We start from the raw sequence: 27774 nt of genomic DNA on the forward strand, positions 1-27774 counted from the left end.
CAGAAGAGCGAGGACTCAGAGCAGCGCCATCAGTGCTTCGTCACCTCCATGAGAAGTCAATATGGAAGACAACCTCAGGCCACTTTATTACAAGGCGCCAGTCTTGAGGACATAAGAGAATTCAATATTTACTTTATTCTATTTTCTTTCAAAGCAATTCACATTTGCTGCTCTTGTTTTGTTGTTTTTTTAATAATTATTTGTGTTTTTTTTTAATACAGTATTGAAAACAAAACAAAAAAAATGTGCATTCACATTTTGCCATGGGATTCTTTTATAAGTTGATGTCTACAAGGGTAAAACAGTGAAAAGCTTGGCGCTGGATCCATCCATGTGGAATCTCAGACAGGAAGTAGAATTGCCTGATTGCGAAGTAACCTACGACACCTAATGGATTGTTTGTTTTTCGTGTGTTGATTCCGTTTATTGTCGGACTTTATGGATTGGCGGCGTGTGTTAACGAGGGAGATGGAAGTGCTTCCCCGCAGTCTTCACATTACTAAGAAACTTCCCAGTCCATGCGAAGAGCAGTCCAAAACTTTTTTTTTCTTTTTCTTTTTTTTTTATGATCACTCCTGTGCCCACCCACTCCTTTGTGTCCAATGTGTCCTATGCTACGTAGGTGTACACTTTGCGATCCTCGGCCGTCCGTGCCAAGTATTCTCTCTCTATAAGTCCTTCGATGCGTTTCTTAATGACCACAGGACTGGGGAGGAAACGTGCCTTAAGCTGCTGGGTGACCTGCGGAGAGAAAACAGACAAAATGTGAGAGAGACAAAAAATTACATCCTAAATAAGCAAAAAAAGGGTGAGGACAAGAACTACAGCCAGTTTATTAAGCATCTTCAAATAGTATTTACTTTTAAACTGAGTAACCAGTCATGTGCTAAGGCTTTTTAATTAGTTAGTTGTTAGTTTAATTAGTTAAATTGATTTAATTCCACTCAGTGTGTTTTTAAGAAATTGTTAAGAAATCATATACTGCTATATACTGCTGTAGTATCAACTCACCTCTGCTACTAGGACGTTGTGCTGCATCTTCTTGCGGGACTTCATGATGCGGACGATGGCCGCCTCGATCTCGTGCTTCCTGTCGTCGTCCACCTTCTGCCGCGTCTCCTTCCGCTCAGGATCCGACTCGCCCTGCTTAGCAGCAACTGGAGCAAGGTGAAGAGACGGATTACTAACACTCTCTAATGGGCTTCAACAGGACGCAAACACAACACAGCAACATCCAGTCACAACCAAAGCCAAGGGCACTAAGACGATCACGACTCTACAAACAGGTGAAACCCAATCACTATTGCCCTACTGTTCTAAACCTGAAAGACCTGCTCCAAATAACTAGCACACTCTCATTCTCCCCATACCCTGCTTCCTCTCTCTGCTCCTTTCATGTCACAGGCTTCAGGAGCCACTGGGTAATGTATGCACCTCAGTATTAAATAGCATTGTATTTGCATTGCACCTTAAATCAGAGCCGATTAATTAACTTACTCAAATCGTAAGATTACAGACTTCTTAGATTTGTTCAGCATCATTTTCACATCATTTAGCTTTGCAGTAACATTCATGACAGTAATGGTGGCTGATGGTAACTGTGAGAGAGATCCTTCTGATCAGAGCTGTTCTTCCCCAGCCAATGCTCACTGGCTGCAGTCTCTGCTCACCTGTCTGGATCTTTACTCTGTGCAGTTTGGAGGTGAACTGGTCGTTGACCGTGAACGCGTGGCCGTTCTCGATCTCCTTGGACTTGGGTTCCTTAGTGAGGACCCGCTGCGTGGGCTTCCCGCAGGCCAGCGACTGCAGCGCCCGCACCAGCTCCCTCTCGGGGATGTCCGTCTCCTGGCCAATCTCCTGCAGCCCGAACGGGCAGGGCAACCACACTCTTTAGAAGAGGCTCCGCAATTAACCCATCACAACACACTGGATGATATGAGACCACATTCAATTACTCTGTGCCCATGCACATGCGCAAGGAGAAACTACATGCAGTTTAGCATGGTGTAAAAGTGTTGCCATACTGTCGATATTAGATTGCGTATATTAAAACTGATAGTTCTGGTCCTTGATTATGATTGGCTGAATAGCGTTCGATGCCGTTGTAAAATCCAGCATAAACATACACCTTGACCGCATTTCGTTCTATATTACTGCGCTACCATAACTTGATGCAAATGCTGCGTCTCGACGTTGATTGGCAACTATTCAGATAGAGGAAATATATTTCTTGGCAGAAGAATGATTATCTAGGAATAACTCATTATGTTGTGCCTTTACTTTCTGAAACTTTGCCAGGTATTTATAGTAACAGTTTTAGAAAAGCAATAAGCCACTCGAGTCCGTAGGTTACACCGATTCTACAACAGCTAGCGCGTCGTGCCCAACAAAGCCCCTTAGCTGTTGTGGAATCAGTGTAACCTACGGCCTCTCGGGGCTTATTGCTTAAGTTCACATTTAATGGAATCTGACATTATTGCCACCGTACAGGTGTGGTCACTAGGACAAGACAATTCAGCTCAGTTCATTCTATGAAGGAGAAGTAGGCATAAAAAAAACACACGCTGGCCGCACAGTGGGGGTTGGTGGTCAGAGAGTGAGTACCTCGAAAGTGAACTTGTCCCGGTTGTTGAAGAGCATGAGGATGGTCATCTGGAAGGTGGACACCTGTAGGATGTGCTTGCGTGTGTTTGAGCCGGTCACCTGGGCTCCGCCCACGCCCACCTCTGAGCCGTCCTCCTGTCAGGCACACAGAGAAAGAGCACGCTATGGGACACCGCTGATGTGTGGGGCGAGTGTGTGTGTGTGTGTGTGTGTGTGTGTGTGTGTGTGTGTGTGTGTGTGTGTGTGTGTGTGTCCGGACACAAACTTGTGTATGTATATGTGTATGTGATAACACTGATAAGTCCATGTTAAGATGTCATGCAGATGTCCATGTTAAGATGTCATGCAGGTGTCTGAGATTTGTGTGTGTGTGTGTGTGTGTGTGTGTGATTATGTTTACACAAACCTTCTTGATATGACCGTAGAAGGTGGCGTTGAGGTCTGCTGATCCCATGTGGTGCTGTAGGGTGAGCTGCCTACCACTGTGTTTGGCCAAGTAAAACCTGAGAGAGGAAAACACACAGAGGAATAAGTATAAGTATATATATATATACTGTATGTATACTATATGTGTGTGTGTGTGTGTGTGTGTGTGTGTGTGTGTGTGTGTGTAAAAAAGCCTGTCAGACAAGAACTAGTATTTCATAACAGTTACATAACATAGTTTCTGATGCCATTTATAAGATAATAGTGGTGTTCATTACTAATTTTAGTGTAGTGCTTTACCTTCGGAAGACTTCAAAGGCATGTCTGGGGGAGTTGGGGATGTTGCACTTGGGTGTGGCTGACTGCGTGGGCCAGTAGCCCGTGGTGAGGACTCGGACAGTGAGGTCGACACCTCCTAAGGACACCTGCAGAACACACACACACACACACGTCTATGTCCTGCATGTACGATGGTGCAGCAGTAGAGTAGGAATGTGTGCCAGTGAACAACAAATGGTGGCTGTAAATTAACAATGCAATGAATAAATCCACCAGGATATCTGCACTTCAGCTGTCAAAAGATGGTTTAGAGGTCTCACCAAGTTGAGTGAATACTACTCTTCTCTCTTCCTGTGTGTGTGTGTGTGTGTGTGTGTGTGTGTGTGTGTGTGTGTGTGTGTGTGTGTGTGAGAGACTCACGCCGGTTGACTGCAAGTGTTGGCGGAACTCGTCCATGGTTGTGTTTGAGATGCTCATGTCTCTGAACATTCCTTCCAGTTTAGAGGTGAACTGACAACCGCACTCTGTCTGCAGACACACATCACAAGCATCTCATCATCAACCCACAGCCAACACACCCCCACAAAAGAAAACCCCCACACACCATCATTTACACACACATAACAGGGCAACCCATTACTACTACACACCAGAAGTAAAAAAAAAAAGACCAAATGCAATTCCAACACAAAACAATGAAATATTACACATCGACAGTGCAGTCCATCCATCCATCCATTCTGACCTTGAGTTTGGAGATCATGTTCTTCTCAGAGTCGTCGGAGACGCTCTTGTTGGTGAGGAGTCTTCTGGCCAGGTGCTGCTTGTAGTACCTCTCAAACACGTCCTTCTCCTGCATGTACCTAAAGAGCACCATGGCCTTGTCCAGGATGGACTCCACCTCCTGCTCCGTCAGCTACACACAGGTGGGGAGCAAAGACATAGAGGATTAAATGAAGATTTCATTTCTACTGCGCCATCTTGCTTAGCAATGTTCATCAAATAAAGGTCAAGGCTGTGACAGAAAGAGAAACACTAAGAGGAACCAGCTCAGGTGGACCATATAAATAGCAGAGAACAAAGGCCCTGACACTATGTAGAATGCGAAAACAGGACTTCCTCTGGCTCTCATATAGCTACTTGTTAATGAGCTTTTTTATGCAAAAAAGTTCGCACACTCCTTGGTACTCTTTTTTGAGTTTATTTTCTCATGATTTGGCAGATAACGTTTCGACCTTGCGGTCTTCCTTCATAAAAAAACTTGACTTTTTTTGTTCAGCACCTGGGATGTGCACAAAGTCTCCTTGTAAGTGTACTTGTCAATGAGCGCCTCACTAATAGATCTCAACTCTCAGCACACACAGCTTGTCCCCCCTCCTGCAGGCTGGCTGCTCTGAGCTGCCATATTGCTTTCATCAGTCTCCCACTAGGCAGCAGCTCTGAACAGTCACGAGTCACGACGCAGCAGCAGTTCACTGCTGCTTTCCAAGACGGCAGCACGGCTCTGGGCCCAGCAGCAGGGGAGAGGGAAGGGGACTCCGGAACGGCTCTGGCCCACAAACCATTTTCTTGGTGTGGTCCCCTATAGACTAGATACAGACGGTCGCCTATAGACTAGATACAGACGGTCAACTATAGACTAGTTACAGTTGCTCAGATTACAAGCAAACTTATTACTGATGAAACTGCTACAATTTATGGCTAAGAATGGTTTTATGGTTGAAGCTAAGTTTTTATTGGGGTATACTATACCTCTTATGTACACATGAAGTCAGGCACACAGACCGTCCACCCATAAGGGTCTGAAGTAGCATTTGACAGAAAATATAGGTCCAAGATGACCGCTGAGTGAACCTGGATCTCCATCATGACAGGGGTATCACAAGTCAGACATGCCACATGATGGGGAGGGGGCAGAGCTAGCAGTTGAGCAGCAGGTTGAGTTTCAATTTATAACTGAAACAAACATTTTGATAGGGATAGGGATTGGGTTTGCTACTAGCTTGCATGCCAGCAGCTAGTGATGGGCAAATGAAGCTTTGGTGAACCACTGAAAGACAGTAGTGTGAAGCTAGCGACACTAATATGATCCAATATGGCCACCACATGTAGATTTTTCCACATAAAAGTCCTTACCCAAACCATTATATGTAACCAAAAATACTGGTTTACTTAAGGACTTTTATGTTAAAAACTGATAGTGTGACGGCCATCTTTTTTTTTTTTCAGCTAGTGACGCTTGCTTCACACTGCAGTGGTTCAAGTTTCATTTGCCCATCACTACCAGCAGCACTCTTGAGGCGTCAGGGAGTGAGGTTTACCAACATTCCACAAGCGCAGCTAAGCTAGCTGGCGTCCGTTAAACTAGACTACCCATAGAACATGTTGCCCAGCGACGTGCTGCTGGGCTGCTGTGCTACTTACTCCTTTGACTCCTTTCTTGAGCTTGTCGTCAATGAACAGGGAGAGGTACTCGGGCGACCGGGAGTTGAGGTTGAGGAAGTACTCGAAATCTCCGGCGATGGTCTGCTTGAAGAGCCGGTCATTGCTAAAGGACTCCAGCAGGAAGCGGTCGAAACGAGTCTTCAAATCCAATAAACCCTGAGAAGGCAAGGAGTGGGGAAGGAAGGGAGATGAGTAGAAGGAGAGACAGGGAGACAGAAACGTGTTGAGTTTGTTTAATTTAAGGCCATTTCAGCAACTAAGGCTATTTAATGGCCAGAGCATTGTGTGTTATAGAAGCTTAAATATGTTTTTTTTAAATCTATGCTATTAAGAAATTCTACACATGTTGAAAGAGATTGGAGGAGGAACAACACGTGGGAGAAAGAGTGGGAAGAGAATGAATTTTGATGAACCACAAATGAAAGACCCAGTTAGGCAATGGTAGGAAAAAAGGGGACAGAGTTTTATTTACAATGTTGTGCATTAAGGGAGATGCAGCATGCCTTAACATAAAGATCCACCAGCTGCTCTAATTGAGCATGCAAATAATTAAGGTCATTTAAATATCTCCCCAGGTTGACAGGCGATGGCGTTGTCATCCCAGCTTAATCAGACCCTGGTTAGTGCCAACATGGCAAATCAGTAGATAACTCAGTTATCAGTAGATAACTACTGATGCAGGGGATTCATCCATGCAGAACAGTGACACACAGCACAAAGCTAATATTCCCCCAGATCTCTCTATCTCTATCAGATACGGATTTCTATCTACTAATATTCCCCCAGATCTCTAAAGACATAGTCACATATATACTCAGGAACGGTACAGGAACAGAATGGAATAAACAAAAACAAAAAAAAACAGTAAGAGAAAGACCAATGAAGGAAAAGAGAATGGAGTGAGAGAGTGAGAAGAGGGGTAGGGACAGAGAGAGCTAGAAATCAGCACTGATGAATGGCGCATCCCATTTAGCCTGCAGCACAGCGCCCCAGGTGAGTCCTCCTCTGACCTTCCATTGAAAGAGTGATAAATTAACAGTCTCCTGTCCAGACTAACCAGGAACTCACCGGCAACTCATCAAAACAGCCAGACACGTCAGGGGAGACTGACATTTAAAAGTCTACTATGGTGGGATTGGGTTTGTCCGTTTAAAGGAGCATTATGCATATAATTCCTCATTTACAATCGCAAGGCACAACAGAAAGGGCATTTCCTGTGCTGCCATTAGCGGTCCATGCATCTTATTTACCACGAATAGACAGGAGTATTGGATTGGGAAACAATATTTGTTCCTTGTTTGTTCAGACATAAATCAATATTTTATGGGTCAAGGAGGCTCTTTGACAACGAAAAAACAACATAAACCTCGATAATATAATCCTGGGACAGTAACATTTCTCACTGAGGTCAAGGTATTTTGTGTGTGTGTGTGTGTGTGTGTGTGTGTGTGTGTGTGTGTACCTGTATATAGTCCACAGGGTTCTTGCCTTCGCCTTCCTCCGACACCAAGGCCTTGCCCTGCTCCCTCAGGAAGGCACTCATGCATTCACACATGGTCTTCAGACCGTTTGGCACGCGACTGAACAGCTTGTACATGCAGCCCAGGTCTGTCATGGAGGGACAACAGGACACAGACCACACACACACGGGGTTAACTGAGTGCTCCTGCTCCCAAGCTCAATTCTGTTCTCCTTGCAGACAGCACAGGGCTGTGGGGTGGTGTGTAGGACTTGCGGTAGGGTAAGGTAGGGTAGGGTAGGGTAGGGTAGGGTAGGGTAGGGTAGAGAGAGTTGTGATCAGAGTTGTGAGCACCCCGAGGGCTCCATTAAAGACTCATTTCTACAGATTACTTGTCTTGTACAGTTTTTAGTTCAAGTTGACTTCTATTTAGCTGCAAATCATGATCATGTACCATTAGTTAACAGTAAAGGTATCATCCCAGTTCTTCTGAAAACTCATCCTTGGAAATCACTCTGACCATATGATTCAAAATGTTATGGGGTAACATCAGGAAAGCCTTCTAAAACTGAACACACATTCATGGTGAAATAACTGAAAACAAACAAAAAAAAAAAATCACAGAAACAAATGAGTTTCTTTCTCTTTTAGCACACATCAACAGCAGCTTTTGACCAATGGTACACTGACCCTCCGTCTTGCCATTCTTGAGCATGTGGACCAGGCCTGAGTTCTCCATCTCCACGATGGTCTTCATGTGCTTGGAGATGAGCTCGCGCTCCACCACCTTCACAATGGGCTCCTCCGTGGACTTGTCCAGGCAGTGCATCACCCGCTCGATCTCCTCGTTGATGCGCGCCTCCACCTTCTTAATGTAAACGCTGGCACAGTTTTCGGCTAGGAACTTTTGACTTTCCATCTAACAAAAGAAAATATTACATTATCATAGCTTTTAAATTACATAATTATATTATATTATATTTATGCTATATTCTGCATTATATTTATGCTATATTCTGCATGATGATATGTTTTGATGTTTAGGGACTGCACATGAACAAAAAGCTGCAAACAAAAAGATTCTTCAGGTAAACATTAAGTCATCTTTTGATGAAGCTGACATAGGTCAGAACATTACAGTTAAAAGCCGGTAGCATTAACTGTTTCTGAAATGCACAGAAATGCATGTCTCTACAGGTTCACAAATCACACACTGAACCATTTCAGCTAAACCGGTCTGTCATTGCAAACGTTAGGTGGAAATTTGAAAACATCTATCTTAAAGCAACACAATGAAGGAAATTCCCTTTTGGTTGATTTTCACTCTACTGGGTGGGCACACATTTAGGGCTAAGGGGATACCCAATGTGCTGAGGACTGATAAAAGGCATCATGTTCCTGGTAAGAACAACAAAGCAACATCGGGCAATACCAGGCATTCTGGGCATGCATCAGTACTGACAAAGACGTACATTGCCTATAAGTCAGTGTATTTTGAAGCCATTATTTTAAGGCAAAAGAACTACAATGTGCTGGTTTAAACGACCTGCTATTCAGCGTGACCTCACCTGGAAGAACTCTGCAGACATTTCTAAAAAGGGGGCTTCGAAGTCCTCCTCGTACACGGAGCGACCCTCCAGACTGAGGATCACCTGCATTAGACACGCGTTACGGATGGCTCCCCTAAAAGGGCAGGACAGGAACACACAGGGGGGGGAGGAAACAACACAAACAAACGGGGGGGTGGTCAGTGGCTAGCTGGACACATCACACATGTACAATCATTTACCAGTCAGCTAACTGGGGGATCAAAGACCCTCTACACATACATTAACAAACAAGATTAATGCATATTATTGAAGACTTTTTTTCAGTAGAGAATTTCTATGACAGATTTATGAGCATGTGTAGTACTGTGTACCTTACATTTATATACCAAGGGTTAAAACTACTACTACGAAACTACTTTTACTTGATTGGGTATTTGGTACTTGTATTTATTGTTTTTGTTGTTTATTGAAGAGATCCATATGGGTGTTCAAAATACACCAGACACACATACTGCATGCACACGGGTGCCCACAGAGACACACACACACCAGTGGCAACAAAAATCTGCACTGATTCAAACATAGAAACAGACACACACACACAGACACACACACAGACACACACCTGTCGACCACCTCCCCCTTCCTCTCGCGGGCAATCATGTCCAGGAGCGTCTGTTTGAGGTGGTCTCGAATACAGCCGTAGCGCACTACCTGGTCCCTGAAGATGATGAGGCCCAGGTTGTACACGTTCTCCACATTATTCTGCTGCACATACACCCGGTCCTGAAGTGTGAGAGAGAGAGAGAGAGAGATAAAATGATAGAGAGACAGAGAAAAAAAATGAAGGTTATGCAGTGTTTTAAAACTCTCTGTTCCTACCTACCCCCAGAAAGAGTCAGAAATACTGAACTGGGTCATAATGTTCTCAGCATTCTCTGCCATGCGTAGTGAAAAGTGCTGAACTGCACTTGTGGAAGGGGAAGATGTTCTATGTATTGCAAGAAGAATATGCTGGCTGATCAATGATACTTTCTGTCAAAAACAATGCTGCGAGTCATATCGACTCACAACGCAGACCCCCCCCCACCACCACCTCCAATACACACACAGACACGCACACACACACACGCACACGCACACGCACACGCACACGCACACGCACACGCACACGCACACGCACACACACACGCACACGCACACGCACACACGCATGCACGCACACACACACGCACACACACACACGCACGCACATGCACACACATAGTAGTGTGATTTAACACAAGTTTACAATATGTTTCAAAGAAACTGTGAAGAAAACCCAAAAGAAATGTAACTGCAGGCTGAGAGTTCTATAAGGGATTTATAACTGTTGCTGCTGATTAGTATTCTTGTCCAGCACCTCAGAGGTCAGCTGGCCACACGAGACTAACTCACAGCGGGAGATCCGCAGGCTCTTGTGCAAGAGTGGGAATGTGTGTGTGCGCGTGTGTGTGTGGGAGACAGAGAGAGACAGAGAGAGAGCGCATGTCTGCGTGTGCGTGTGTGTGTGTGTGTGTGTGTGTGTGTGTGTGTGTGTGTGTGTGTGTGTGTGTGTGTGTGTGTGTGTGTGTGTGTGTCCTATTGAAAAACACTGGGAGCTCAGCAACGCCAGTGAGGTGAGGAGTGCAGTGTGGAGCCAGGAGAGAATGCCCGCAGCTCTGTGATTACTGAACGGCCGCCTGTCCGAGACACCACCAGTACACCCTTCGACCCCCAGTCACACACCCCCACAACCATCCCCCACCCTCTTCACAGGAGCCCAATCAAAAACCACTGAGGCTGGAACAGAGAATAAAATCGAATTGGATGGAGTCGCGTCGCCATTCTTTTCAAAAGCTTCTGTACACATGCCATTCCATGCTGCGACAGAAGGCATTATCAAAAGATTCCACTCTGGAACCTGTTTTCCGAAATTTGCATAAATGTTCAGGCCCAGAGCATGGGATTGTCTTTTGGACGAAAGGCCAAAATGCGACCAAACTTTTTTTTTCTTCCGTTCACCGTAGTTGTGTGAGTGACTGCATACCTCAAACAGCAACACTACAGTCCTACAAGACACCCTAGTACCACCACTACCCACATCTCCACAGGTGACCAAATAAAAAATGTTTTTTTATTTGAAACGGAATTGTTTGTTTGCAATACCAACCATATACATAAGGATGTCTCGTATCATGACCATGGCAGTCTGATGGTCATTCCACGCCTGGTTTAACGTCTGCAGGAAGTTATTATTCAAGGAATTCAGGACATCTTCCCTTACCTGGTGGGGTGGAGAGGGGGAGGAGACAAGAGAACGTGTTATTATGGCAGTTAAGGACACTTGGCCCCGCCCACCCTGCTGAGTGATTACATCACTGCTCAATCATTCCACCAGATATCGGAGGGCAGGGTTGCCCGCGGCAACCGCTGACATTATCTGTGAACGTGAAGGGACAATTGAGACAACAGAGGAAGTTGGTTTCCACATAACTAGACTAAGGGCAAAGACAATGGAGCTCTATTGCTGACAGAGAGTAGACCAAGGTGACAAGATGTTGCTTATTCAAAATTCAGGTGTGTCAAAACACTTGAACCATTACAAAAAGGGTCACTGCAGAAAATGGCCTAATTTGTGACTTTGAATCTGTCAAGGAAGACTTTGAACCTAATTTAAATGGCAATCAACAAGCAAAGTTCTGGTGCATGAACTATAGCTATCATGTGGCATGTGGGAGCATTGAGCTCACTCATCAATATTGGCGGTTAAACTCTTACCCATGGTGTTTAATTAGCTAATTAATTTTGCCTAGTTATTAAATTAGTTTAGTTAGACTTAAGACTGCACTTTGCCCATCATTCAAATTAAGGACCTGTGCGTGTGTGTGTGTGTGTGTGTGTGTGTGTGTGTGTGTGTGTTTCAGCGTCCTGTTAGGCCCTCCTGTTAACACTCACTCAAGGGCAGAGAAATGCAGTTCCATCTGATTGAACACAAAGGCCTAACTAACTACACTTAACCAGTGCTGGATAAGTTTCCTATGTCAATAACATCTTGCTTGCTAACTGTCTTGCTTTCCTTTACCCCACATTGAGCTTTGGGATAACAGACAAAGCTGTAGGAGAGGGACCTACTTTGTTAATCAGGTGCTCGGTGACAACCTCTCGTAGTCCTGTGTACAGCTTCTCGCCATGTTTGTGAAGTACCATAGTGTAGGCGTTCCGGTAGAGCTCCTCGAAGCTCAAGCCGCTGTTGTTCTTTCTCTGGATCTCCTGGATGGCATTCTTCAGGAGGTCCCAAATGTTGTTCACATACTTCTCATCCATTGTCATCTACACACACATGAGAGGAACACAAGATATCAAATCATGTGGTAGCAAGTGGCCATTGTTCTTAGACTACATCAAATTATTCTAGTGAAATACTGCACAATGTTTACTTCTTCCTATTCTACTCAATTATTGCATTTGGCTCTTAAAAAAGAAAATCATGCACCAAGGCATAGTCAGGTGCATAAATAAACACTTGGAACAGTTGGAAGATTATATTGTCAGTATTCTTTTTTTTTTTTTTTAAATCACATTATTTGTACATCAAGGAGCTTATCTAATTATGATTCATTGTAAAATATGAATAACACGTCCATGTCTCTAAACCAATTAGATTAACCGGGAAAGAAAACAACAACCTCCTTTGACGTGTTCATGCCACCACTATTGTTACATCATCATGACAAAAATCAAAAGGCATAGTTTAGTACTTCTATGGAAAATCTGTGGAATGCTACTGTAATTTCCAGATCGTTTTGTCAAACAACCTTTATAGATTTCCATGGAGAGAGCATTGGTACGAAGCGAAAATACAGCCAGGCTGTGGACTTCCCCAGTTGGCTCCAGCATTCTGCGCATGCCACAGTAAAACAGCTTGTTCAAGAGAGACTGGCACAATTCAATCTTCTGAAGTGCAAAGGCTAAGAAGGGGGCAACATGCATAAAGGCACAGAGAGCACAATCCAGTGATAGCCTACTTTCAATTCAGTTGATAGCAAATCGCTGTGGCACTGGTCTATTTATAAAGGAGAGCCTAATCTCGGCTTCTCTATGTGTGCACAGGTTAATGCGCCACTTCAAAATATAATATTGCAATGGTTTCCGCATTTCCTCCCTCTCCAAGACAGCTGTAGCCAGCTCAGATGAAAAAATACTATTACTGAGGATAAGCCTAAGGCAAACATAAGGTTTAAAGCAACACCAAAGAACTTTTCTTCTGTCACACGCACCATTTGTTTATCCAGCACCGGCTTTGCAAATAACAATGTCCACAGACAAAGTACTGTACAACATGTTGCATGATTTTATGAAAGTATGATGTATTGCGACATCAGATGCAAGTCAAATTTTAGTTTCTTATGTCTCATTCCATCGAACTACAGATCCTCTACCCGATCCGGCAAACTTATATAGTGCGGTAGTCGATAGAGGGCTGCGAAGCGAATGCAGAAAGTGCCATTCACCGTGTTACGAGTTGATGAACCACTGAAACGATTTTGGAAACATTATTTTAAGGTACAAAAAACTCTTTGGTGTTGCTTTAACAAGCCACATTTGTGCATACCATTTAGTCTATAGTAAATGCATAATTATTTAATAAAAGCAAGGGTATTTAAATTCCTCAATATTCTACAACAATACCAGCCAAGTTATGGACTTTTTAACTAGCCTGCTCAGTGATTTAACTTTATAGAGAATGTATAACCATTAAACTTTGTACTTCAAAATCACAACAGATTGATGTAGCAGTAAAGTTGCTTTCAGGAGAGGATCAATGTCCCAGAGTACACTATATGACATTACTACACTGCATTATAGACTTCATCACTCAGTTTGCACCTGTTCATGTTTCAATGGACTGTTATTGTACTCCTGATGGGTTTAGCCGTTGTTAAGGTTTCACTCTTATCTTACAACAGACTGTCTTTATCAGTGAATCAGATGAGAGGAGGCTCAAGCTCTGGTATGAATGTCTAGACAACTGACATACATCCAAACAGGGATCAAAGTCTGAGTTTGAAAGAGGTTCAACAATTCGGTGACATAGGCCACATTAATGTACCAATCACAATATACAGCCAACCACTTGAGCACGGGTCAAACTGAGTCATCTCACCAGTTCACTTCCCTAAATACCATATACAAACGTCACAACAACACATATTGGGATAGCCATCTCATAAGCAACACCTTCTATTTGCGTTAGGCCTACACAAGTGATCTGTCACCACTGTCGGACAGTTGTTGTCACCCTGCTACCAGTCAGAGTTGGCCATGGTGATGCACCAAATCAGACAGCACATCAGACAGCACAGAGTGCAGGGGACAGGAGACGAGGGGTACGATGGACATTTTTGTCGAGCTTGTTCATACATGACAAGAGCTAGTGCCACACTCACAGAGTGCATGCAGACAGACGGAATATTTTTTCTTTCTTTCTTTCCTGAGAAAGAAACCCGTTGAGCGTGGCTAGAACCTTCCCTGCAGCAACACACACATGCACATGAGCGCACACACACACAGACGGGCGCGGAGACACACTGGAAAGGCCACTTGTGGAAAACCCCCGGCAGGCAGGCAGGCAGGCAGAGTGGCAGGCACACAGGCCGGCAGGCTGTGGGCTTCTGAACTCAGGCTTGCAAAGCTCTGATTAAGATGCCACGTGCCACTAGCAGTGGCCACAGCAGGCACAGAGATCTGAGTCACCATGACTTGGTTTCAGATATGGGCATTACAAAGATGGCTGCAGAGCAGTAAGACTTAACTATAAGGACTAAAATTCCAGTGTGTGAATGTGGATAAGGTCTGATTCACATCTGGTGAGCCCTTGCCCATGCTTGATAAAGGCCAGATATGGATTTAGAAGAAGTGTCAATATGCAGTAATTTTATTTGACCAACGTTTCGGCTTGCGCCTTCATCAGGGTCATTTAAGCCGAAACGTTGGTCAAATACAATTACTGCATATTGAAGTTCTGAGTGTGCCACGACACTTCTTCTAAATTCAAGTCTTATTTACCATCGTGAGCACCTCACAAGGTGTGCGTTTACCATCATCAAACAAAGGCCAGATATGGGCCACATAAAGTTCATCATCAGGTGAAGTCTGAGGATCATCAACTTTTCATGCAGTGGGGCCTGGGGCCTGAACGGTGGTGTCAGCCTTGTGCCTAAAGCACTCTTTTGACAAGCGTGAAGTGATCTTCACAGATGAGATTGTGTCTCTACAGGCTTTCTTAAAACTGGTGAGATGCAAGATGGCCAAGGGAGGACTTTTCTATTGTGTTATGTAAACAACACAGAGTTCACAAAAGGCACAGTCAGAGCGCTCACTTGGCTTGAACAGAAACAACAAAGTAACACAAACAAGATTAGATGTTGGGGGGTAGAATGATGTTGGGGGCACCAATCCTCCAACACCCTAAAAATTGTATTTGGTGGCAGATCGCTGTCTGTTCCAGTAAATCACAAGATTCACAAAATGTGACAAAGTGGACTTCAAGAAACAGAGAACTGCCATTACAGAAAACTTACGCAAAACTCGGCCTTTTTCTACATGACAAGGCTTGTTCGTTGTTTAATATCTAGAAACAGTACTACTATTTCAAAGTTAACAAAGAAACGTAGGACAAAGTGGAGATCGTAGAAGAATTGTGATAGCTGACATGGCATTGTTCGGAGGCTAACTTGTCAACCGATACAGCTGGTAACATCTGCAGTAACGTAGCCATCTGAAAACTGTATTGTTCGTAGTAGCTGGCTAGAAATCGGATATTAGGTGAACACAATCAGCAGCGTTAAAAATCGCAAATAAAGTACCACTGTCAACTAACACGAAATTTAAAGAAGTTCGCTTGTTGGTTGACAAGCAGTTCAACTAGCCACTGCTACCAGGAAGCATGACTCGGTGTAACGCTATGATTCATTCTGGGCTCGACTAACGTTAGCTAACCCTCTAAAGTCTGGTTGCTTTACATCTCCAGTGTTAACTTCTGACGACCTAACAGTTAGTCAGAAACACCCGAGACGACTGTATCAGTCCATAGGTAACTTTAGTTAGGTAAGTTAACGCTACCTGACAAGGCAGTAAACAAATGCAACTTCAGTGAACTCAATTTGCTAGCTCACGCTAGTTTATCTGTTTATACCAGCTGCTGCTACATAAATCCTGTTAAGGGACGGTTAGATCAGGAAAAATAAAGCTGTATGACACTAGTCCTTTTCATGGTAGTCCTGAAAACGTGTTAACCTATCAGCTGACACTTCGCAGTCTCCTGGCTGGCTTTATTTTTATTCAATCAAATAGCCAAACTAGCCAGCTAGCTTGCTAGCAGACAGTCGCCTCCATCACCAAACAATCAACAAAGCTTGTTAGCTGTCCCAGTTAGCTTACGACATACAAATGTGTTTACGGCTCTTCTGGCCATTACTTAAACAATGACATGAAATCCCAAAAGCCTGTCTCGTCTGTCATCACCAAAAATAAGTGGTTCGGGCCACTACTCACAGGAAAGGCTCGTATCCTCATCTTGGTGGAGTCCTTGGGTTTGGTGGGTTTGGCCAGGTTGGACATGTTGGACATGTTAGTGAGTGCGCCGTCCCTGTTTAATCATGAAAGCCTAGTAAAAGGGCATAAGAAAAACGTGAACAACAATCCCCCAAGACCTATATCTGGGGGCTCTCTCTCTCATACACTCTCTACGTTGTGGAGTTGTCACACCTCCACCCGCCGGCAGTCTGCTCAACCAGTCTACAGTGATGGCGGACCAGCAGTTCTCAGAACGCAGCGGTCTCCTGATAATCACGCGAGATCAACTGTGTGTGTGTGTGTGTTTGTGTGTGTGTGTGTGTGTGGGAGGGGGGAGTGAGTGAAAGAGTGAATTAGTGAGAGAGAGAGAGAGAGTGAATTAGTGAGAGATTGAGTGTGTGAGAGAGAGAGAGATGAAGTGATAGGAGCCTGTTAAAATCAGTAGTTAGTAGCCTAGCAATTGTCATGACAAATCTTGTCAGCAGTGTTTTGGACAGCAAGAGAAAACTAGTGTTGTGAGGGTTCTGCAGCTCCACAGAAGTTGACTGCAAGTCAGTTTGGATGGACTTGGTGAGTAGGCCTAATCTGGCTGAAAACGTGTAAGGGTGGTTATGTTGCTGCCTTTAGAGTAAAATCTGCATTAGCCTGCTATCTGAGAAACAGAGCGATTAGGCTACCAAAAGTTGACCATGGTCAAACCAGCTTTCAGCAAAGGACAGTCCTCCCTTCCTGATTACCAAGTAGGCCTATGTTTTGTGTAGGCTCAATTGCATTGTAAATAAACCCTTATCTAGAGGAAAATAATATTTCAATACAGTGCGTAATTTGGTAGCAATAATGTTATGTTCACTAAGGATCTAAAAAATGTGATTAGTGTTACAAATCCTATTATCTTTGAAAAGTCAGAACACATATGTATTTGTCAATGTACTTTTTTGTTGTCAAAGCATTAACAAGTGAAGTCAAGTCAAGTTTATTTATATAGCGCATTTCATACACAGAGGTCATTCAATATGCTTTACGAAAACAAAAGCAAACAGTAATAACAAATAACAGCATAGAAGTGCAATAGTCAAAGAATAATTTAAAAGGTAAAGATCATAATAAAAAAGAAAACAAAAAACGCATAAGGTAAAATAATTTAAAAAATAAAGAATAATTAAAAAGACAAAATTAAAGACACAAGGTAGATGTAATTTTCAAGGCAGATTCAGAATTTGTAAGTCAGTGTGGTTAGCATAAAGCACCTGAGAACAGTTTGGTCTTAAGTCTAGATTTAAAACATTGGCTACAGTTGGGGCCTTTTTGATGTCATCCGAAAGTTGGTTCCAAAGCTCAGCCGCATATAGCTAAAAGCTGCTTCATGTTTAGTTCTAACAGCAGGTTTTACTAACAGGTTTTTCTCCTGAGACCTGAGAGGACGATAAGGTGTGTACTGCTGAAGCATGTTTGATTATTAGTTTGATTGATTATTTAGGTCCTGCTCCATTTACTGATTTATAAACAAGCAGTAGTGCTTTAAAGTCAGTTCTGTGACTTAGGCTACTGGAAGCCAGTAGCCTAGTCACACACATTCAAGATTATTCAAGATCAACAATTCAAGATTATTCAAGTTCAACAACAATTGTTATTGTAATTCTGAAGGAGCAATGTGCAACAGTGACATTTCTTTAGTTTTAATGTATTTGCTTATATTTGTAAGGATATGATGTAGAAACTTCAGATACTGCCGCTTAGCATGACCATGAGTGTAGTTTTAAGCTGTATACTAATAGTCAGATGTCAGAATAGTTTCTGTGTGATTTGAAAATGGTCAAATTGACAGAAATGGGACTACTATAGTATAAGAACAGTAGAAAACTGAATATATTAAAATGCTGCTCATTATCAGATTTGTATCCTTTTTGTAGACCTAATTAAGCAGACTGTAAATCACTGTCATAACATTAATAACCAGAAGATGGCGGTATGGCTAACTATTTTCTCCCATCTTCCACCGTGACACCATCTACTCCAAGGGGTTCGAGTTTGAGGTCATATATGACCTCAAACTCGAACCCCTTGGAGTAGATATATATTAGTAATATATATATATATATAATATATAGTAATATATATATATATATATAATAATATATATATATAAATAATATTTATATAATATATATATATATATAATATATATTACTTGGCTGAAGTGTATGTCTATTTTAAACATTTCCCTCTTTTAACTTAGTTGATTACAGCTAAGAAATTATATTTTATTTTTCTGACATTGCAGAAATAATCCCAAATACACATTCCTAACAGTGCCACTGCACCAGAAGTGCATATGGTCATGAACCAGCACATTCCAGAACAATCAAACAGATACAACAAATAGCTGACTTGCAAAAAATAAATCACTGATGGCATAGTGCATTTCAGAGCGGATGGAAACAACAACAGGGTCATAAGGATGACATGGGGATGGGATGACTAGATACAGTATGGCCTTCCTTTTTATGACACGCCAGAGAGAGTTGCGCCTTCTCTTGTGAACACCATAAGAGAGAAGTGAAGCTTCTAGAAATGTAAGGAGCAGCTGTCTCTTCAATCTGATATGTCTTGGGGGGGGGGGGGGGGGGGGGTTCAGTGCAGCATCAAGATGCCTCCTCTTGCTTGTCAGTCCCCAGATATTTTTAGAGGAGCAGGGTCATCATCATAGCTAGTTGTTTACGTAAACGGCTAGGTAACCACGTCCATTTGCAGAGTTAGATGTCAGCAAAAAAACACTGAGATGGTGTTGAGTATTACTGGTGTTAGTAGTACTCACTCTCTGTATGCAAGACAGTGCATGTTTACCATTGCAACACTTGTTATAGTGAATCAGTGGCAGGTATAACCTCATTGCTACCCATTAGGTACTGACAAGAAGGGCAGAATTCAATATTGCTAATAAAATCTATAAATAGTATCTTAAGTGTCTTGGCAGTGTGTCAGACTGCTGAGGTTACAAGGAAATAAACCAAGCCTGGCAGTCTGAGATCAATTTCTGCATCTCATGTTACCTTGGGCCTTTGGTTTGGTTTTATCCCTTTAGGCAAGTTTATTTGCATAGTATAGCACAGCACAGAATGCATAGGCCTACCCAATGTGTTTTATGTCAAATATGTTTGTATAACACTCATTTTCCAAAGAGACAGTAGCACAAAATGGCAAATCAGACACAAATTCTGGCAGTGGTCATTTTAGTTAAAGAAATCACAGATTTGTCACAAATTCAGTGAATACCAGTCACATCTAACATGTTTTTGTTATTGTCTAATATTTCTGTGCCAACTCTTTTCAGAAAATCTGAATTTATAAAAGTGTCTGTTTTGTACACAAGTCACTCCTCCCTTAAATATATGTTTATATCATTCTTGCCATAGAAATTGTACGGTAATGCACAAAGCAGTCTTTAGCAGTGAAGGGTCATCTTTTTTAGCTAAAGCAACACGATAACCAGAGTCCAGAACCTGGAGATCTTTGGGGCAAACATGGAGAACAATTAGATTTATATGTGTGTGTAGTAGTAGTTATCTGCATTACACTAGTCTGTGAATATGTTCAACAAGTCCCAAGTTCAAACCTATAAGTCCCCAGACTCCCCACACAGCTATCTACCCTACGGTGTAGGTCTGATGTAATTGTAGCACGCCCTTGCAGCATTCCTCTCTTCATCATTTTCCCCTCTGTTGCTCACTATTATACTTTGCACTATAAACAAATCCTTTGCCAATTAACTGTGCAAATGTAAATGTAAAATGTATGTAAATGCATGTCACCTTAACTATTTTGTGATATATGCCTACCTCAAGTGATGTTGCATGTATGAAATACAGGGCATATGTCTTCGAAAAAGGCAAGCTTCACATAGGATGAAACATGGCAAATGTCACGTAAATTTATGCTGCTGCTGCCATTAAATTGCACACAATTTTTTGATACATCCATATGAAGCAATCGAAAGCTCACTTCCTCTTCATATCATGCAAATCATTTTCAATTCTAACATCAAGACGACATCTTTGTTCCCAACAAAAGTCTAATTTTAGCCGATTTCTCACCTACATCACTGCACCACTGCTTCTCCTGCTTGTTGCCAGTGGCGACAATGACTGAATCAGAATGCATTCCGTATTTGTCCTTCACAAAAGTGTAGTTTCTTGCTTTTGTTTTTCTAAAACCTCTCTCCCAATTATCGACTTGTTGTTGTTGCATGTTTTTGTGTTCTGTTCTTTGGAAAGGCTGTTTTTTCCCGAAGCATTGGGACAGTCATCTACAGACTAGAGGCCATTTATTATTATTATTATTATTATTAACTTTATTTGTTATAGAGGGACAGTGTACACTAATTGACATTTTACAAAGAAAATGTAAATGCACCCAAATTTTAGCCAAAAGGCTAGTTTCCATTGGTAGTCCCCCTGCCAGAAGGAGCATGGCAAAATTACCTATTAATTAAAATAATAAATTACAGCAAAAAAGCAAACAAAACAAAAATAAAACAATTATAATATATATAAAAATACACACGCGCCAACACACACACACACACTCCAACAATACTCTTCTAATCTCATACACTAATGCTGACAGACTTGGTTGTCTATCAGGTTGAGTTTATCTGAGTAAGTCTCATTGCACTAGCACACTTTTCTCTCTCACACACAGTCTCTCTCTCTCTCTCTCTCTCTGTGCCTCTAAGTGTGTGTGCGTGTCAGTGTCTATCTGAATGTGTTAGTGGGTTTGCTCAGATCATGCCTCACATACCAGAACCATTCATTATTCCAGGGTGATGATATGGATGATGCCAGAGTTGTGAAAGGCTTGTCGACGGATGGATCACCACCACCCGCAGGTTAAGCTCACTCTCTCCCTCTGGCTGGCAGGCTGCGGGGTAGCCAGACTCTAGCCAGATCAGGCCCGGACCTGTCCATCACTCGGCTCCTATCTGGAGGAGTGTGAGAGGGAGGGATATTTATAGCACCACTTGTCTACTCTGGACATCTGCTTTCTCCTTATAACCTTCGCTGACCACATTTGTTTTCCTTTTTTATTCATCCCCCCATCCACCCTCTCTTCCTCTAATCCCCCTCCTCTGTCACTCTTTCTCTCTTGCTCTCGCTCACTCTCTCAGCACAGGAATCCAATAATGAGATAATGTTGCTCCTTGAGAAATGGTTTGTTGACTTTGCCGCAAGGCTTTGAGTTTTGGGTGGGGCCCCTCAAGGTTATTTGTGGACGATGGTGTTAAGTGATTGGCTGAGAGCATGTAGAATAATATCTGACCCCGGCGGGCAGACTTGTTTGGCTGTCTCCACGGAGCTCAGTTATAGCTGAGCATTTCAGAGTGGGTGAAACGTGCGACCCCAAATGGCCTCTTAGTCTGGACTCTGGAGTGGTTCGGGGGCCAGATCGGTTCCACCATCAGCTGCTTCATGGTTCCGCCATCTTCTAGAATATTACGGCAAATGATCAAATCAAGTCAATTCCTGGTGGTGTTATTATGTTGTAGACATAGTTGAGCTTATCTTCGGTATTGTGTTGTTGTGCACCTTGAGTAAACACCACTGCAATTACATTTCTATGTGAAAGTGTGTATCAGTAATTATGTCAGAGCTTCATGAGATCATGGGCTAAGTCTGATTATGGGTGTTGACAGAGTTGTACGTGCGTTTGGGAGTGACATTGGTTGGCATTCATTTTAGGTTGTTTCTCATTGTGTGTACAGAACTTATGAACAGTAGCCAGCCACATGTGTTGCTGCATGCTCTGAATATTTTTCACCACATTCTTCCATTGTCTCTACAATCTCCATATGGTTTTGTTTGCTCTTACCTGATTCCATCTGTTGGCGTTCTTTGCCATTAAACGAGCAGTCTATGGTTTTTGTTGGGAAAAGTTGAAATGCCTCTGGACCTACAAGAATAACTTAATCTGAAAGATGATAGCAGATAATGGTTACTTTTATTTTTGCCCATTTTTTGTTTGCGGTGTTACTTATGCACTTGTTGACAGTGTAAGGAGACATACAAACAAATGCATGCATGCAAACAGAAAGTGTGTATGCACACTAATATTGTTGAACACTGTTTATTCCTCTTGCCTTCAATGTAGATATCATCACCAGGTCGAGAAGTATTTCCATTTGCTGTCAACAACTGCTTACTCTCCACCAAGCCAGCCTTTATTTTCCGCCTCCTCCTCCTCCTACCCATGATGCTAAGTGGATCCACAGGTCGATTGATGTGCCATTTCCTCCTCCACAGGGTCGGTTTGCTGGTTTGGCGTGTGTCCCAATGATTCTCTCTGTACTGGAGGACTCTAACCTACCTCTCTTTGCCACTATTGATGTTGCACTATATAGCCTCTCAGTGCTGGCCTTGCATGGCACCACCCTGTCCCAGAGCTGACTCAGGTGGAGGGCTGAAGCCGAGGCCGTGGGGGTGGGTGAATTGACGAGGCATTAACTCCCATAGGATTGGGGCGTGGTGCTATTAGTTCAGAGATAGAACTGATAAGGGCAGCTTAATTGTCTTTCCCAGATACAGTAGACAGACAGATGGACACACTCGTATAGAAAGAGAGAGACAAACACACACACACACACACTCATAGTTGTACATGCAGACACAGATGCTCACACAGCACAGTGCTCTCTTATACAGTATTCACTAATATCTGTATTCATGAGAATTTCTGAGGTGTGTGTATGTGTGTGTGTGTGTGTGTGTGTGTGTGTGTATGTGTGTGTGTGTGTGTGTGTGTGTGTGTGTGACAGACAGATTTGCGTCACATTCAGGAACGGACTGTGTTTAGTGTCTGCCTGTTGTCTGACGGGATGGGTGGGGGAGTTTGAGACTAAACCACTGTGAATCTGCATAGGTGCCTCAAAGCATGAATGGACGAAAAGAGTACAGACACATGCGTTTACATGAGAGGGGTGTTTGTCTTGGCCGGCAAGCTAAGCATGGATAATAGGCTTAGCACCAAATGAATATGGGGGTTGGGTGTGGATCTGTGTGTGGGGTGGGAGATCCCTAAGATGCTGTGGACGGTGGACCCGAGCGCTGGACCATTAAGCTCGTGGTCCCAGGCTCTCGCCGTGTCTAATCCTGCCTCTTATTTTCCTGTGGATTTGAACAGTAATCAAATGCCAGTGAAACAGGAGCCTAATGCGCTCCGATCCGCCATAATCCAATTATTTGCTTACCCCTGGAGCCGTCTCCCAGCAGGAACTATCGCCATGCGCCGCCCATGCTAATTTACAATTATTCAAATGAGACCACCGGCCAGTAAACTCAACTGTCAGATCACTGAACACTGCTGCCGTTGCTGCCGTTGCTGCTGCTGCTGCTGCCGCAGTCAGAGAGAGGAGATTGATCAATTGAAAGTCTCCTCCTTCACACAGTGATGACAGAGATATGAAAGAGTGACGTGATGCGGCTGTAAACCTAATGATTACGCCTGTGGAGCCCAGCCCAGCCCCTCTATGAAAGATATAGTGATATTGTGGCAGAAGTTGTGCTGCAGTCATGATTCTTTTATTGGGATCACATCGCAAGTGTCAACAAACAGTCGCCCTGCCATGGTTGTGGGAGTGTCTTTCACTGTGCCAACCCTGATCATAAACTGCTGTTGTGGTTGTTAGGGTACAATAGCCTGTTGATGGATATAAACGTCTTTAAATCACAAGAATGGAGTGCACAATAACGCCTCTTGTCCATGAGACTTGAGTTACTGCTGTAATGATGTTATTGTCATGAAAAGACTGATAATGAAATTTATATTATTTATAGCATAATTAAATATTATATATTAAATTCATATTCTACTTTTACTACAGAGACCGATAACTGATTTGCCTGTGTATGCAGCTGGTATGAGATCAACTTCCATCACTTTATGTCTAGTGAAATTATTTCTGGTAAAGATTTTAAGATATTAAGAGTAGTTTTTTAGAGCATTGAAAATACTGTTCATGACTTACAATTCCTTTAATTTCCTTTAGTTTTTAATGCATCTTTATTTGTATGTGTGCTATGATTGTTAATTAGCTTACTAAAAAGGGTAGGGCTTTATTTGTAAAAAAAAAAAATATATATATATATATATATATATAATTTTGTTCTTAACTGTATATATATAATTTTGTTCTTAACTGTATACAGTTAAGAACAAATGTATTCATACCCCTGGCAAATATTGATAGTATAGTTTGTAAGACAATGTGGGAGAAACATGGAAAAAAAGAAGCATTTTCATCTTTTTTAACATTTTTATGAAAAATGGCAAGTCAAAATTATCCATACCCTTTTTAAATAATCAATGGAAACATCTTAATTTGCATTCACAACTGTCAAAATGGTTCTTATAATATCTACCAAGCCTCTCCATGACTCCACAATGATTCTAGATCACACCTTTTTAACAGCAATCTAGGTTTTGAGGCAGGAACGATTATTTGCCATCACTCTGTCCTTGTGCTTGTGGATTGAGGTCCGGACTCTGGCTCTGCCACTCTAAAATGTTGATATTGTTCTCAGTTAACCATTTCTTGCCTTGTTTGGTTGTATGTTTTGAATCATTGTGTGGTTTGATGGTCCAATGATGCCCATTGGGGAAGGTCTCTCGGCAGACTGCCTGATCTTTTCCACCATAAAAAATCTCAATTTAGCCCCTTGTTTTAGTGTTACCATTTACTTTGAGAAGTTCACCAGGTTTCATTGTCTGAAAAACACCCAAAACTAATACATTTCTATAACTATTCTCCACATTGTGCATGGTGTTTTGGTGGTTGAAATGTTCACTCCATCTCAAAATGGATCACTTGGTCATCTTGGATGCTGATCATGGATCATTCTTCTCCAAACATGCACAACTCAGCTAAACCTTTATAAGGGCACACCTAGACAAAGAATTTAGCTTTCGCTGAATTTTTCTTGACCCAGGGACATGGCCTGAGATTGGCATAAAAATGAAGCATTAAATTCCAATGACACCATGTCCATATCAATTGTCGGGGTTAGAAAAGTATTCTTGGGATGTTTTTCAACCAGGGGGACTTGGTGACCTTCTCAAAAGTAAACGGTAACATTAAAGCAAGAGGCTACACTGAGATTCTGGAGGAAAAGATCAGTGTGCCAAGAGACCTGCCCCAATAGGCTTCATTGGACCATTAAACCATACAATGATCCAAAAACATACAGCCAAACAAGGCAATAAATGGCTAACAGAGAACAATGTCAACATTTTAGAGTGGGCCAGCCAGAGTCCAGATCTCAATCAGTCAAAAAAGTGAGTACAAGGCCAAAGTGATGGCAAATAATCATTCCTGCCTCAAAACCCAGATTGCTGCTAAAAAGGTGCGGTCTACAGTCATTGTGAAGACATGGAGAGGCTTGGAAGGTATTATAAGAACCATTTTGAGAGCTTTGAAGACAAATAAAGATGTTTCCATTGATTATTTAAAAAGGGTATGAATAATTTTGGCATTGGCCTTTGGCCATTTTTCATAAAAATGTTAAAAAAGATAAAAAAACGATTATTTTTTTGATCTCATGTTTCTACCACATTGTCTTACAACCTTTTGGCATCTAGCAGCATCATTTTCAGTCAGAACAAAGATACTGGTCAAGATAAAAAATCAACATTACATCAATATTTGCCAGTGGTATTAATAATTTTGTTCTTAACTGTATATATTTGCTAACCAAAAGTTTTTTAACAAAGAAACAATCGATCAAACATGCTCTTTTAATAAACTAATCCAAGCTAAACTAAGTCAACTCAAGTATTTTCATACAAGACTGGGGTATTTTGTGTGCAAGTGTGATGACTGCTTTATCAACCTCTCCCTTTTCCTTTCTCTCCCTCTCTCTCTCTCTCTCTCTGTCTCTCTGTGTTGTTGTTCCCTCGTGTCCTTGGCTCGGAGGAGGAGGAGGAGAGGGAGGAATGCGTCAGGCCGGTGTGGGGACTGCTGCGTCAGGGGAGCCTAAATAAGGGATGGACTCCTGACTCCTGGCTCATGGACGGCGGACGGCGTTCCGAGTGAGCTGGGGCTCCAGGGAATGACTTGGGTACGTGTCCCACCCCCCTTCCTTTCTTTTGCTCACCCTCCCTCTACCCTCCCACTTTCTTTCTTTCTCTCTCTTTCTTTCTCTCTCTCTCTCTGTCTTGGCCTTTAACAGAATTATTTCTGTTCTCTCTCTTTCTCTCTAAATGGCTCTGTGATCTCTACTCTACTCTGTTGTAGTGTTTCTTACAGCAATAGGACTATTTCAGCCAGGCCTCCTCTCTTCACACACACACACACACACACACACACACACACACACACACACACACACACACACACACACCCTGGCTCATGTGCTGCCTCAGACAGAGCTGGCTGAGGCAGGAAGGATTAACTCTGATCCAAGAGGAGCTGGAGCACTGGACTGCTGTTGTGCGGTGCGGTGTGGTGTGGCTTTAGAGTTCAGTGAGGAGAAGCTCCACAGATGTGTACCTGAGGAGCTTAACAGACCAGCAGCAAGCAGGCATTGTTTTTCAGACTCCGATTTTCCTGCTCTCTCAAATCCACCATTCACTGCGGTGAGTACATGAAATACTGGTGATTCAGTGAAGGAAAAATCTCTTACATTTCTCCTGTTTCTCCTCTCCTCATTTTCAACGTTCCCTTTCTTCTTCACTTGTAAAAAAAGGGCTGTCGTTGAGACACTTGTGTCAGTTTAGTCAGGAAGGTGGAAGAGGAACCTTGCTAAATGATGTGGAAACACACAATGGTAACACTCCGGGTTTAAAGAGAAGTCAGATAACCGTGCATCCCACACACACACACACACACACACACACACACACACACACCTGCATGTGTGTGCGCGCACACACACACACACACACACACACACACACACACACACACACACACACACACGTGTACACCCTCATGCTGTGCTCTCCTCAGAGACACACCCTACAGTACTTCCTGTTTTGTGAGCGCGCTCTTTATCTGAACAGTTGCATTCTGGTTAAAGGTCAGCCCCACTTCCTCTTTCTTAAACAGAAGAAGAGAAGCAGCTGTGTGTGTTTGTTTGTGTGTGTGTGTGTGTGTGTGTGTGTGTGTGTGTGTGTGTGTGTGTGTGTGTGTGTGTGTGTGTGTGTGTGTGTGTTGGTAGTGGGGGGGGGTCATCCTTCTCTTATACAGTTTTTTTTCTTCAATGAGTATGCTCACACAAATAAAATGTGCAAACACATTTTAATCTCTCTCTCTCTTTCTATCTCTCTCTCCCTTCCTCTGTTACACACGCATGCACAATGCACACACAATGTGCTCGCATTGCTATCAATGCTATGCTTGCTTGTGATTCAGATCTTACCAGGCAG

The 27774-nt window shown here is 42.7% G+C and overlaps 1 protein-coding gene across 1 annotated transcript; it reads right to left on the reverse strand.

Annotated features, from left to right (window-relative positions):
- Positions 1-173: 173 nt before the first annotated feature.
- LOC143134276 (cullin-3-like) lies at positions 174-16580 on the reverse strand. The gene is made up of 16 exons (XM_076294499.1): positions 16339-16580; positions 11917-12114; positions 10955-11068; positions 9389-9549; positions 8782-8896; positions 7904-8132; positions 7217-7362; positions 5734-5910; positions 4055-4225; positions 3730-3837; positions 3331-3455; positions 3011-3107; positions 2605-2739; positions 1671-1857; positions 1012-1157; positions 174-741 (listed from the first exon to the last, which is right to left on the reverse strand). The coding sequence occupies exons 1-16, from the start codon at positions 16411-16413 to the stop codon at positions 610-612; spliced, it is 2316 nt and encodes a 771-aa protein (XP_076150614.1). The 5' UTR covers positions 16414-16580; the 3' UTR covers positions 174-609.
- Between the last annotated feature and the right edge of the window lie 11194 nt (positions 16581-27774).

Source organism: Alosa pseudoharengus, unplaced genomic scaffold (assembly GCF_046254945.1).
Source record: "Alosa pseudoharengus isolate Yale_2024_CS ecotype anadromous, Long Island Sound unplaced genomic scaffold, YU_APseudo_1.1 YU_APseudo_1.1_scf_2, whole genome shotgun sequence".
In the NCBI taxonomy this organism is placed as follows: Eukaryota; Metazoa; Chordata; class Actinopteri; order Clupeiformes; family Clupeidae; genus Alosa; species Alosa pseudoharengus.

Excerpts from the sequence above, each read along its gene's own strand:
- LOC143134276 (XM_076294499.1), bottom strand. The coding sequence starts at position 16,413 with ATGTCCAACATGTCCAACCTGGCCAAACCCACCAAACCCAAGGACTCC. Across the intron at positions 11,069-11,916 it reads CCGAGCACCTGATTAACAAA|GTAAGGGAAGATGTCCTGAA; the intron begins GTAGGTCCCTCT and ends CCACCCCACCAG. Across the intron at positions 8,897-9,388 it reads AAGGGGGAGGTGGTCGACAG|GGGAGCCATCCGTAACGCGT; the intron begins GTGTGTGTCTGT and ends CTGCCCTTTTAG.